The 13,717-nt window shown below is 44.1% G+C and overlaps 1 protein-coding gene across 1 annotated transcript in view; it reads right to left on the bottom strand.

The window, feature by feature from the left end:
* The window catches only part of immp2l (inner mitochondrial membrane peptidase subunit 2), a 213,240-nt gene that overhangs the window by 30,851 nt on the left and 168,672 nt on the right, over positions 1-13,717 (bottom strand). The window contains exons 4-5 of the mRNA XM_055650014.1: positions 10,704-10,769; positions 1-67 (exon numbers count right to left, since the gene is read on the bottom strand). The exon at positions 1-67 is cut by the window's left edge and continues 36 nt beyond it. Of these exons, the coding sequence (XP_055505989.1) occupies positions 1-67; positions 10,704-10,769 (133 nt within the window). The remainder of the gene's footprint in view (positions 68-10,703; positions 10,770-13,717) is intronic.

Genomic DNA, 13,717 nt, shown 5'->3' with positions numbered 1-13,717 from the left:
GTGGTCACCCTCGATCCACAAGTGGCCGCGGGGAACTTTAATGTATTTGTTCCTGTATCCCATTGTTCTGTAAAACATAATGAAGAGAAGCTCAGACTTCAATGACGATAAATGATCTCGGCACAATCTAGGATGTTCAAACCTCTTAATAACCAAAATCCCATCTTGCTCATTGTTGAGTTTATTCAGATGAAGCTGACTATCCTGCTGGTGTACGTATACACTCATTAAAAGTGTGTAGGACTGGGGCCATTAATGCAGAATGTAGACAATGAGATGAAAGAAAGGATTCCGTGCTTGATGCATTCTCCACCTGACTAATCACAGCAACCCCCCCCCCCCTCCCCCCCCCAGCAGAGTGGGAGCAGATTCTGGGGGTTCCATTGCTGACCACAAACAAGCGTCAGATCAGGTAGTAATCAGAGAGGCAGCAGAATGGAATCTCACCCGTCCTGATCCTTCACGGAATGATGCTGAGTGACAGGGTTTCCAATCAGACCCCATCAATCAACATAGAGAACTAGGCTGGCAGTAACTGAATATACTTCCACCTTTACAAAGTTGCCCATTCCTTCTCTCCACAGATGCTGCCTCACCCGCTGCGTTACTCTAGCATTTTGTGTCTACAATAGACAATAGGTGCGGGAGTAGGCCATTCGGCCCTTCGAGCCAGTACCGTCATTCAATGTGATCACCTTCCACCTTTAGAATACTCTCAGTAATCCCCAGTGATGTGTTTAAAGGGATTTGATGCCAACACTCCTTGAATATAGCTGGTGTGATATTTTGATATAACCTCATTGATGTTGTGAACAATTCTTATCTTAAACTCTGTTGATGATGAATGAATGAATATTTGGATCCATGCATTCCCAATCTACCTAGTGATTGGTCAACTTTAGTTTCCTGACTTTGTTACATTACGTCACTAATATAACCGTTGATTCAAATTCTAAATGCAAATGATATGAATTCAGTGCATTTCTACTCTAGAATGTGACAACTGTCTAGATCAATCTCTCCCCAAAATAGCAACAACATAAAACAACTTGATCTAATTACAGGAGCATACGTTTACGCTGCTACAACTAACTTCCTGAACAATAAGGACTCCGTCCTGGGGTTGGAGTTGGATTCACTGGAGGTTGGTCTTGGAGGGGAGGGGGCTCCTCAAACTGTGGAGCATCCTGGACAATACAGCTCACACCCGCTCCATGACACACTGGTCAACCTGAGGAGCACCTTCAGCAACAGACTGGTTCCACCAAGATGCAGCACAGAACGCCACAGGAGATCATTCTTCCCTGTGGCTATCAAACTGTACAACTTCTCCCCCTTCTGTCGTGGGGTAGACTGAGACTGAGACTGACTCTCCCTGCACACCCCAATCTCTGCAAACCCCAATCCTTTCCACTTGCCACTTTAATTTCATGTTTGATGTATCTTGTGTATTTATGACAGTCGGCAGAACAATTTCCCTCCTGGGATATATAAAGTTCTATCGTATCGAATAGTAATAAAGGAATGAATGCTAGACTGGAGGATTTGTACAAAGCAAGCTTTCATTTTCTAAGGTGTCTGCACTGAAGGCCTGGAAAACCTGCACATAAACTTCAGGCAGATCATTGTTAGAATGATAAATGATAGGCAATATGAAAGTGGCCATATCATACAGCTCAGGGCCATTTGTCAGTAATGTACGTAGCAAGCAACATGTATCAGGCAAATACCAATTCTCACGCTCACCCACAATCTAAAGCACAGATTCACAAAATAAATATCCCTTGTGCTTCCTTAGTCCATACACTGATGTGGACATGACTATCAAGGCAAGCGGGCAATGACCACCGGTGATTGTCCTTCAGAAGGTGGGTGGAGGAGGATGTTTAGGGTGCTGAACTTTTACTTGGCTGAATTAATAGTTTTCTCAGGTTAAAGAGACTTTAAAAAGATGCCAGTGTTAGGGAACGGAGGATCCCATCTGACCAGTCGGGCGATGCTTGAAATCGTAGCAACATCCCCGTCTGGGCAAGCTGAGATGGTGGTGACATGCTGGTCTGCACACAGTGGTACAGCTCTTGGGAACCTGTCATCAGACTACACACTACTCACTCACTCATTCCTGGAAAGGATTTGTTCATGAAACTGGACCAGGAAATGTGACAGATACAAATTGCTGGAGTAACTCAGCAGGACAGGCAGCATCTCTGGAGGAAGGAATGGTGAGACAGAGATGCTGCCTGTCCCGCTGAGTTACTCCGGCATTTTGTGCCTATCATCGATCTGTGCCTTCATCCACATGAAATGTGCTAGGTCCCTGAGCAGTGTGGCTGTGTGCCCATTGCTGCCCTGCTTTCTGCTCTGATGCTAGGCCATAGTTCTACTACTCCTCCCCACCTTGCCCTCCCTCTCTCAGCCTCTGTGTGCCCATTGCTGCCCTGCTTTCTGCTCTGCCCTGCTTTCTGCTCTGATGCTAGACCATAGTTCTACTCCTCCTCCCCACCTTGCCCTCCCTCTCTCAGCCTCTGGCATCTCTCACATTCATTCATCATTTGCCCAAATTGCAAACTGCAATAGAAACTGCATGAAAAGAGCTGCTTGAAAGAAGGTCAAGGCATTGAAGAAGGATTGCTGTGATGCCACGTTTATTTTAGTACTATACAGTAATTGTTGCTTTACAAATTGTGTAACTCTCTTTCTACAGCGCTCGACTTCAAAATAACGCTGACAACCTTTCATGCTGACAAGGTACTTGAGCAGTGACGGAAGGTTAGCTTTGATGTGTGACACTTCAGAGAAAGGGCACGTCAGATTTAATCTTTTCATCTCGCACTGCATGGCTTTTGACAGCCCTTTGCTCGTTGTGACTATAGGTTGCATTTGCATCATGAAAGAGGGTCACCAAGCTGCCTTTTTGGTGCAGCAGAAACTCTGGGTCAGGAGCAGTTGCTGCTTTACACTCACATGTCCAGTGGAAATGACCAGAGCCTTCCATTGCTCTGCTTGGATAACTAGACAAAAACACAAGAAAGAGCTGGAAAGATGACCATACAGAGATCTGTACGATCATGGTGAGGATTGGTTGTGTAGATGTGGATTTGTGGGAGAGATTAGATCTAGGGCCCATAAGTTAATCATCTATTAAATATTTGCACAGAACTTGACTCTGGTCCCAGTGATCCCACAACGATGACATTTCTGATGCAAATCAAAAAGTTGCAGTTGTTGGAATCCCAAATCAAAAGCAGGAACTAGCAGAACCGCCCAGTAAATCAGAGCCACATGATGCAGTTTTACACAGAGGCCACTCAGCCTTTCTGCCAGCTTCTGCCTTTATCTCAGACTTGCAACTTCTGCAGGGTTTTTTCACCATTTTCATTATGTAACGTTTTTGCAACCATATGTGTAGAAAGGAACCGCAGATGCAGATTTATACCATAAATAGACACAAAGTGTTGGAGTAATTCAGCTGGACAGGTAGCATCTTGGGAGTAAAAAGTTGAATGACGTTTCGGGTCAGGACCCTTCTTCAGACAATAATTTATTTGGGTTGTTATTTCCTAGGCAAATATTGAAATTGTAAAAGCAACATAAACATTAAAGGTGGCATGGTGGTGCAGCAGTAGAGTTGCTGCCTTCAGCGCCAGAGACCCAGATTTGATGTCTGTATGGAGTTTGTACGTTCTCCCCGTGACCTGCGTGGGTTTTCTCCGAGATCTTCGGTTTCCTCCCACACTCCAAAGACGTACAGATTTGTAGGTTAATTCGTTTTGGGTAAAATGTAAAATTATCCCTAGTGTGTGTAGGATAGTGTTAATGTGCGGGGATCACTGGTCGGTGCAGACTCGGTGGGCCGAAGGGCCTGTTTCCACGCTGTACCTCTAAACTAAAAAAACTAAACATTCTGTAGATTATATATAATTATTTAATTTTTAGTTTTCATTTGAAATATGGGCATTGTGCTATATTTAACTTATGTCCAAAATCACTTTTCAGTTCATGTACGTTCAAAATGGGACATTTTGCTATTTGAAATAGTTATTGTACGAGTTTTTGCCAACATCTTAACATGGGCCAAGTACAACACAAAGTACCTGTGAGAAGGTGAGTGCACACCTGTCTGCCATGTGAGTCTCACCTGGGATAATGCAGGTAAAGGTGGCAAGTTGATTTGAATGACAGGAGCTGATGATTCAGCTCTTTACAATTGAGATTTGATTTCCAGTTGATGTTTAAAATAAAATTAATGTAATTGCAGAATTCAGAAAGTTTCCATGCAAATTATTTCTTCCATTGTGTTTAGTTGAGTTTATTGTCACGTGTACTGAGGTACGGTGAAACGCTTTTGTTGCGTGCTAACCAGTCACGGAAAGACAATACACGATTACAATCAAGTTGCCCACAGTGTACACATACTGGAGAAAGAATTTAACATTTAGTGCAAGATAATGTCCAATTAAAGATAGTCAAAGGTTTCAAATGAAGTAGATGGGAGGTGAGGAAAAGACTACAAAATGTAGTAAACACTGCCCAGTCCATCATCGGCTCTGACCTTCCTTCCATCGAGGGGATTTATCGCAGTCGCTGCCTCAAAAAGGCTGGCAGTATCATCAAAGACCCACACCATCCTGGCCACACACTCATCTCCCTGCTACCTTCAGGTAGAAGGTACAGGAGCCTGAAGACTGTAACGACCAGGTTCAGGAATAGCTACTTCCCCACAGCCATCAGGCTATTAAACCTGGCTCGGACAAAACTCTGATTATTAATAACCAATTATCTGTTATTTGCACTTTACCTGTTTATTTATTCATGTGTGTATATATTTATATTATGGTATATGGACACACTGATCTGTTTTGTAGTCAATGCCTACTATTTTCTGTGTGCTGAAGCAAAGCAAGAATTCCATTGTCCTATACAGGGACACATGACAAACTCTCTTGAACTTGTACTTATTTCTACTTTATTTTTTTGGGGGCAACTTTAGGGTCTCGTTGTGGGGTGAATTATTTCCACACAGAGGGAGTTGGGTGCCTGGAACGTGCTGATAGAGTTGGTGGCGAAGGCAGATACACAGGCGACATTTACGAGGCTTTTAGACAGGCACATGGATATGCAGGGAGTGGAGGGATATGGAACATGTACAGGCTGAGGAGATTAGTTTTTGACAGTGACATTTACACATATGACAGAGACCATTGGACAGAAGGGTGGGATATGGATCAGGTGCCAGTCGGTAAGAGATGGTCTTGGCCTCATGCTGAGCACAAACACCTTCTCTCTTCAGTCATTTCCAGTTTCCCAATTCTACATGGTGAATGTGAAGTCTACCAGATGCCCCACACCATATGCTGCGTTAACAAGCTCTCGTGTGAAATGGTCGCCTTCCAATGTTGCCGCTTGTCATTTCTGCCCGTTACCTTCCCCAGACGTACTGATGACCTCAAGCAGCTTCACAGATATTGATTTATTGCAAACTTGTTCCTCCTTGCATAGTTATTGTATGCTTTGGATCTCACACTATAAATCCACTCTAGAAGCTGCAGCAGTTACTGCCTGTGCTGATGAAAGTGCCAGCTGCAGGAAATGTTCTCTGATGCGCTGTGTATTTGTCTGTGGAAACCCTATGACCATGCTGCCTTCCAGCATGGTTTCAGTTGCAGGGCATTTTAGCAAAGAGTGCTGAGACTGTGCTCCCTGCAGCTTCACATTGTGTTCATTTCTGCTTTTAAAGGTTTAAACTGTGCACAGAAACAGATCTGCAGAGAATGGAATTCTAGAAAATGTTAAAACCCTTGTGTGAGCATGATAAACACTTACATCCCAACAGATATAGAGCACTCTTTGTATTTCTCACTGTTTGACTAGTTATTATCTCACAATATCCGTCTGTATCTCATCCAAACTAACTTTACATAATCCCGCACTACATCCCTCCACGCTGTTTACCCCTGTAGACACTTCATCCACCTGTCTCCCCTCTATCACATACATTCCTTACAGTTCCCTCCTCGATTTCTATGCATTGTCATAGGTTCATAAGACATACGAACCCTTCAGCCCATCTAGTCTCTGCCATTCAATCCTGGCTGATTCAACCCCATTCTCCTGTCTTCTCCACATAAACATTGACACTATTACTAATCAAGAAGCTTTAAATCGCTGCTTAAACATACCCATTGACTTGGCCTCCACCGCCCACTGTGGCAATGAATTCCACAGATTCACCACCCAGAAAGAAGTGGGTATAAATGTGATGTATGTGGGGCAGCTCTGTGTGGTTGTTGCTCCAATGTGATAGTATTGTTATCATCGGTCAGCATTGACCATTCATCATTGATGTTACATTGTTACTCTGTGGGCAGCAGGGAGTTGTTACATTTATACACACTGGGCCATTCATAGTTTTCACTACAGCCACAGTATCAATCAGTGCATCCACGTTACTGTATGAAGTCCACATTGACACACTGGGGCCCATCATTAATGGCGTGGACATTTAGTGTTCTGTTCTCCTCGGCTGGTCCAACTGGGCCTCACTCTCATGAAACTTTATAGGACTTTGGTTCAGCCACATGTGGAGTATTGTGTTCAGTTCTGGACTTCATTATGGGAAGGGTGTGGAGGCTTTGGAGAGGGTGCAGAGGATGTTTAGACATCTCCCTCCACATGTAACATAACCCCAAAGCTCATCAACAACACACGGATCTAACACTGACTGAAGTAATCAGGCCCACACACATTGCAGCTTCACCAGGGTGATTGCACCAGAGCTGGAAGACTGAAGCCAACTCTTGGGTAGGCAATGAGTGAACACATGTGAGGATGACCTATAATACACTGAGATACAGCTAGTTAGGTATGGTTAACTTGTGGGGACTGCTGAAGACTGGCAAGGGGCAAGGGACTGGTGAATAGACTCACTTACCAGTGTTACCATGAAGGAAGGTACATGTAGTCTTTGCAGAAATGATCTCGAGTTCCATAGAGCATGATAGCCCAGGTTAGAACAAGTGGGCTAACTAAGGGCGGCACAGTGGCACAGCGGGGAGGCCTCCTGCCTCACATCTCCAGAGACACGGGTTCATTCCTGCCCTCGGGTGCTGTCTTTGTGGAGTTTGCTGCGTGACTGTGTGGGTTTCCTCCGGGTGCTCCAGCCTCCTCCCACATCCCAAAGATGTGCAGGTTTGTAGGTGAATTGGCCGTTGTAAATTGTTCCCCGTGTGTGGGGAGTGACGGTGGTCAGTGGTGGTCAGTGGGGGTCAGTGTGTGTGGGTCAATGTGTGTGGGTCAATGTGGGGTCAGCGTGGGGTCAGCGTGGGCTGAAGGGGCAGTGTCCATGCTGTATTGTTAAACTAAGTTGTGCAAACACAAAATGCTTGAGGGACTCAGCAGGTCAGGCAGCATCTGTGGAGGGATTGGACGGGTGATTATTTGGCTTGGGACCCTTCAGATTGATCTAGTTGTACACATCTAGGCTGTGGAGGGGCTTGTTGTTCGTCTAGTGCTCACTACCGCCACTCCTTGTGACAAGTGCAGAGACTTTAGAACTTATTGTAAATTATTCATTCATGGATTTTATATAAAGTCAACATTTTTTCCCTCATGAAATTGTAAGGGAATGATACAAATATGTATCAATGATATGAAGAAGTTGTTAGGCAATCTAATTTAAAAAGATATTGGATTTTGGAACACATATTCCAGAGTAATTATATCAGCAATATCTCTCACTAATTCATATTTTACGACCTAATTTTCAAATTGAGAAGTTGATCAGTTCTTAACGTACCGAACATGTCACAGGTCAAAAACCATTCAGGCAAGTCGGCAAAATGTTACAATTAGTAAAAATATGAATACTTATTTCATATAATTCTCACTAAAATGTTATTCCGAGTAACTTTATTTAAAGACATTATAGATATTTGAACTAGTATGGACAAAATGTTTTAAAAGCCCACCAATGCAGCATTCTGGTTGAGGTTTTGTCAATATTCCTACGGGCACATTGTGGACAATAATGTCATCATTCCAGACTTGTTTTTACTTTTGTGAAATGTCAGTGGTGATAACTGTGAAAACATTCTATATAATAAACTTAAATGCCGAGACGTTTTGTCCTGGAGAGGTGCAAATACACGAGACACTAGAAGCAGATCCGGGACGTGCTATATGGCACGTGGAGTTTCACGCTAATGCGCACTTCACACCGCGGCAGTGCTGGTTTGAAGGTCACTTTGCTGGAGTGCGGAATATGGTGGGTCTCACAGAATATGGGGCACACATTCAGTCCAACCAGTCCATGGTCAGATTCATCTCCACTCACCTTCTTTCATCCGACTCCATCACTCTTCCTTCTTCCCCGCATGCTTGTGCAGCCTTCCTTCATTGTTCACCCCTCCTTAAACCTATATCTCTGCTACTTACATTCATCAATCCTGACGTAGCAAGCTCTACATTCTTACACTCTTTGGTGGAAGAAGTGTCTTCTGGACTCCTCCATCTTGGTTTTCTTGATGACTAACTTACAATGAGGTCATTGTCTTCCATCAAGTGGAAACATTTCACTGCATTCACTTTATGACAACAGTCCATGATTTTAAAGACCTCAGTAAGGTCATCCCTCTACCTTCGTTTCTCAATAGATGCCTTCTATCCATCTCCTGGACCTCTCTGCACCTTTCCCAACTCTCACCAACTTCTACAGATGCACCATAGAAAGCATTTTATCTGGATGCATCACAGTTTGGTTTGGGAACCGCTCCATCCAGGACCAGAAGATATTGCAGCGAATGGCAGACGCAGATCAGGCCATCACACAAACCAACCTCCCTTTCACTGACTCCATCTACACCTCACGCTGCCTCGGCAAGGCCAGCAGCATCATCAAGGACCAGTCGCATCCCGGCCACTTCCTCTACCCGTCGGGCAAGAGGTACAGAAGTGTGAAAACGTACACCTCCAGAACTTCCCAGCTGTTATCAGGCAACTGAATTATCCTACCACAACCAGAGAGCAGCGCTTATCTACTATCTACCCCTCGGACTATCATTGACCGGACTGTGCTGGCTTTACCTTGCACTAAACATTATTCCCTTATCATGTATCTGTACACTGTAAATGGCTCAGTTGTAATCATGTTTTGTCTCTCTGCAGACTGGTTAGAATGCAACAAAAGCTTTTCACTGTACCTCAGTACACGTGACAATAAACTGACTCGGGGTCTAACATGGTTCAAAGCCGGTTCAGCGTGGCTTGCCCACTTTTCAACTCTATCTGCCCAGCAGAAAGTATTTGTTTGTACAGTCTTGTTAGTCATCGGCATTAATTGTAGTGATTAGATGAGCGTAGTTGGATACTTCTATGAAAGTTTGTTAGTTTTCAGTAGGAATAAAACTAGGCATGACCCCAATATTGCTCTAAAGTAAATGTACACTTAGTTCAGCAGTAACGTTCTCCTAAACATACTGTAGCCCTTCCAGAAAGGAAAAGGTGGGATAAAGAAATATTAGCAGAAAACTCTGATGAAAGCAAACTATTTTAATTGGGTACGATGGCAATCACACAGAGATTACAACACACCATCCAACAAGTCGGCATCTCTCCACACACGCTGCATAAATGCCCACAATTACCAATAAGATGTTTATTTTATAATCACTGTTATGCAGCATGGAAACAGGCCCTTCGGCCCAACTTGCCCATGCCGGCCAAGCTGCCCCATCTACATTAGTCCCACCTGCACGACCACCTGGCCCATATCCCTCAAAACCTTTCCTATCCATTACCTGATCAAATGTCTTTAGACGTTATTATTGTATCCCCCTCAGCGGCAGCTCCTTCCTTTGTATGAACAAGTTTCCCCTCAGGTTCCTACTAAATTTTTCCCATCTCACTCTAAACCCATGGCCTCTGGTTCTTGATCCCCTACTCTGGCTAAAACACTGTGTGCTTTCTTTCACCCTATCTATTCCCCTCATGATTTCACACCGCTCTATTTGATCACTGCCTCAGTCTCCTGCGATCCAAGGAATAAAGACCTAGCCTGCTCAACCTCTCCCTGTAGCTCAGCCCCTTGAGTCCTGGCAGCATCATCGTAAATCTTCTCTTCATTTCCCATTTAAAAAATATAACACATCAATAGAAAACTTTGTACAAGACCTCCATAACATATGGAACATTTATAGATGAATTTAATGTACTCCATCTCAGCCTGGGAAGAGCAAGGTAGAATAAACTAATAATGCTAAAGGTAACTCATTTTCAGTCCATCTCCCATTTAAATCTCAATTTCAAAACTCTATTAGTTCAGCCACTGACAGCCATTTGGACTTTCATTTCAAGATCACCTTGTGATGTAAAATTTGCAGAGCCATACCATTTTAATGCAAGATTTCTGATATATGGCCATTTAGTTTGCGGGCATGTTTGCCTGGTATGAAATACCAACTATTAAACGGGCAAGCAACATATCACCAGTGCCGAGGAGAAATTCTGCAGTTTGGAATTGTAGCAGCAGTGATTAAAAAAAATAATTCCGTGATCAGAACATGGAAACCAGTTCTTTCACTGTTCGGAGAGCAGCAGTGGTAGAGCCTTGATAACCTGTCACCATGACAATGAGAAGGGCTGCGGTGCTCTTATACGTGATTAACTGTCGCATGTCAGAAGCTGGTCATTACTCTACACATACTCACTTGATGATGTCTCCTTCAAGGGCAATCACTCGCTTGATAATTTTCAGTTCTGGGTTTTTGGGTGACCTGAAATGAAAGGATAAGGTTATACAATCTATAATGTCCTCCAGTATTCGACTGGTTTGAAGGAGCTCAGTGAGATGCAGATCATTAAAGTCGTTTGTGCTCCGTAACGTGGCATCAATCTACAGTGAGGTTACATCTGATGAGAATCCCTCCATCATCCCACAGTAACACACAAAAGACTTTGAGTGGCGATGAGGCTTTTGAAATAACTTCTGAGTATTGTGATAAAGTACATCAAGAAATCATTTATAGATGAGAGCATTCCTTTCACAGATACACATGTCCATATTCTCAAGCCCTCGTTGCCCATGACCCAATGCACATGGATATTCAATGAACTAAGAATCTCCAGTACAAATGTCAGCGTTATGTCACATAGAAATCCCTGCAACAAAACGTAAAGATCAAAGGAAGGGAGAATTGCTCTTGGCGTAATGCCACCATCCACAATAAATGGTTTCATACTGGACACAATTGTCATATGCAAATACACAATCTTTATTATAGGCTGTGTGAAAGAAAAATATTTAACTTTGAAAATGAGCTCAGCTGCAAAGAAATGAACAGAATAATCTCTGCTCAACATTCCGTGCGTGAATCTCAGGAACAGCATCAAAACATGAGATAAGAAGAACTTCACTGAAATTCATGAGATATTAAATTAACATCCACTCAATTGTTGAAGGTGCAGTTTCTGCCCAATATGTGCAGCACAGAATGTGTTCTGTAAGAATCTCCAATGAAGGGCTGGGTAACATTAGCTTTTATTGAATGAGTTTGTTTCAGGATATATGAATTGAGCTGTGATTTGTTGTCTCCAGGATCAATGTCAGCCTAGCTTTGAATGTCTAGATTCGGAGTTTGTGAAAATACAAGCTGAGAACATGGAGGGTGAGCGGAAACAAAGCAGCAACAGTGACTTCCTCATCTCCTGAACCCGTCAGACTGACGATACAGGAATAGACAGCACAGATTAGAAAAGCCGGCACAAGGAACTGCACCTGCTGGGTTGGGAGGTGGGTCCCAACCTCAAACATCACCTGTCCACAACCACCACCTCCAGAGACTCTGCCTGACCCAGTGCTTTGTACTCTTAGTTTAGTTTAGAGATACCTTGTGGAAACAGGCCCTTCAGCCCATCGAGTCCACACCAACCGACCACCCCGCACAATAACACTACCCAATACACACTAGGGACAATTTACATTTATACCAAGCCAATTAACCCACAAACCCTTACATCTTTGGAGTGTGGGAGGAAACCAAAGACATCGGAGAAAACCCAAGCAGGTCACGGGGAGAACGTGCAAACTCCGTACAGACAGCACCCATAGTCGTGATCGAACCCGGGGTCTCTGACGCAGTGAGGCAGCGACTATACCGCTGTGCCACCATGGCGCCCAGCTTGTAGTCAGGGTGGAACCCGGGTCTCTGGCGCTGCAAGTGCTGTAAAGCAGAAACTCTACCACTGCACTACTGTACTGCCCTTTCAAATTAGAAATTACAATTCAATCCTGATCATCCATGAACATTGAAATAAAGGATTGAAGATGGTTCGATTGAGGAAAACAGACAGAAATGATAACTTCAACAAAAATAAAAAGGTACATTCAAAAAGAAGCATTGTGTACAGATAATTTCCAGGTGCAGTGAAAGGTAATGGCACTAACTAACATGACATATAAAATAGATGTCTGGATAGGACAGGTTTAGAGGGATGTGGGCCAAATGCAGGCAGGTGGGGCTAGTGTAGGTGGGACATCTTGGTGGCATGGGCAAGTTGGACTGAGGGACCTGTTTCTGTGCTGCGTGACTCTGCCAGTGTGTATTTCGTTTAGACTGCAGTGGTGGTGGGTGTACGGAACGAGCTGCCGGAGGAGGGTGGTGGGTGTACGGAACAAGCTGCCGGAGGAGGCAGTTGAGGCTGGGACTATCGCAACGTTTAAGAAACAGGCAGGTACATGGATCAGACAGGTTTAGAGCATTATGGGCCAAACGCAGGCAGGTAGTGTAGCTGGGACATGGTGGTCGGCATGGGCAAGTTGGGCCGAAGGGCCTGTTTCCACACTGTAGAAACATCAGGGACAACATTTTATTTGTATTTTAGTTCATGCTTAGCAGCAGAAATAATAATAATAATACATTTTATTTATGGCCACTCTTGAGTCTCAAGGACAAATAATGCAGCAATCCCATTTGACACATTTCATTAATGAGGTAGACAGCACGATCGTGTGAAGCTTAACGCCATAACTGCATTTCTGTGCCATTAGTTTCCGATGCAACCAACACCGGCCTGGAATTGCCACACAGATAATGGCGAGCGTTATTGATCGCACGCTGTGACCACTCTGCCAATGCCTGGGTTCTTTCTGCAGAGCTGTGACCATTTTAACAGCTTGAAAACACACAGGATAATATGTGTATGAAGAGGGTTACTTCACATGTGGCAATTTAACGCAGAGCAACACTAGGTACAATGTCTCCCAGCACCACAGGAATCATCTTGATACAGTTTGTTCAGCATGGCACACCAGCCAAAGAGCTATGGTGTAGATAGCCAGTGCACTGATGTGGACATTATATTGCCCCATCAGGCCCCTCCTACATCATTAAACAGCGGCCAGTGGCCAGCATGATGGTCATCTACATGGCAGGAAATGACTGGGCTGTGACAGATCCGAGCAGACCAGCGTGCGGGTGATAGCAACTCAGTGGGTCAGGCAGCATCTGTGGAGAACAAGGATAGGCGATGTTTCGGGTCGGGATCCTTCTTCAATCTGTCTGAAGAAGGGTTCCAACCCAAAACATCACCTATTCCTTTGCTCTAGAGATGCTGCCTGACCCGCTGAGTTACTCCAGCACTCTTTGTCTATCTTCAGTATAAACCAGTGTCTGCAGTTCTTTCCTACACCTGATGTGCAGGTGTTTATGGGGTTGGACTGGAC

Source organism: Leucoraja erinacea, chromosome 19, assembly GCF_028641065.1.
Source record: "Leucoraja erinacea ecotype New England chromosome 19, Leri_hhj_1, whole genome shotgun sequence".
In the NCBI taxonomy this organism is placed as follows: Eukaryota; Metazoa; Chordata; class Chondrichthyes; order Rajiformes; family Rajidae; genus Leucoraja; species Leucoraja erinaceus.
Note: the sequence above shows the minus strand (reverse complement) of the source record. Positions and strands in the feature narration are given on the sequence as shown.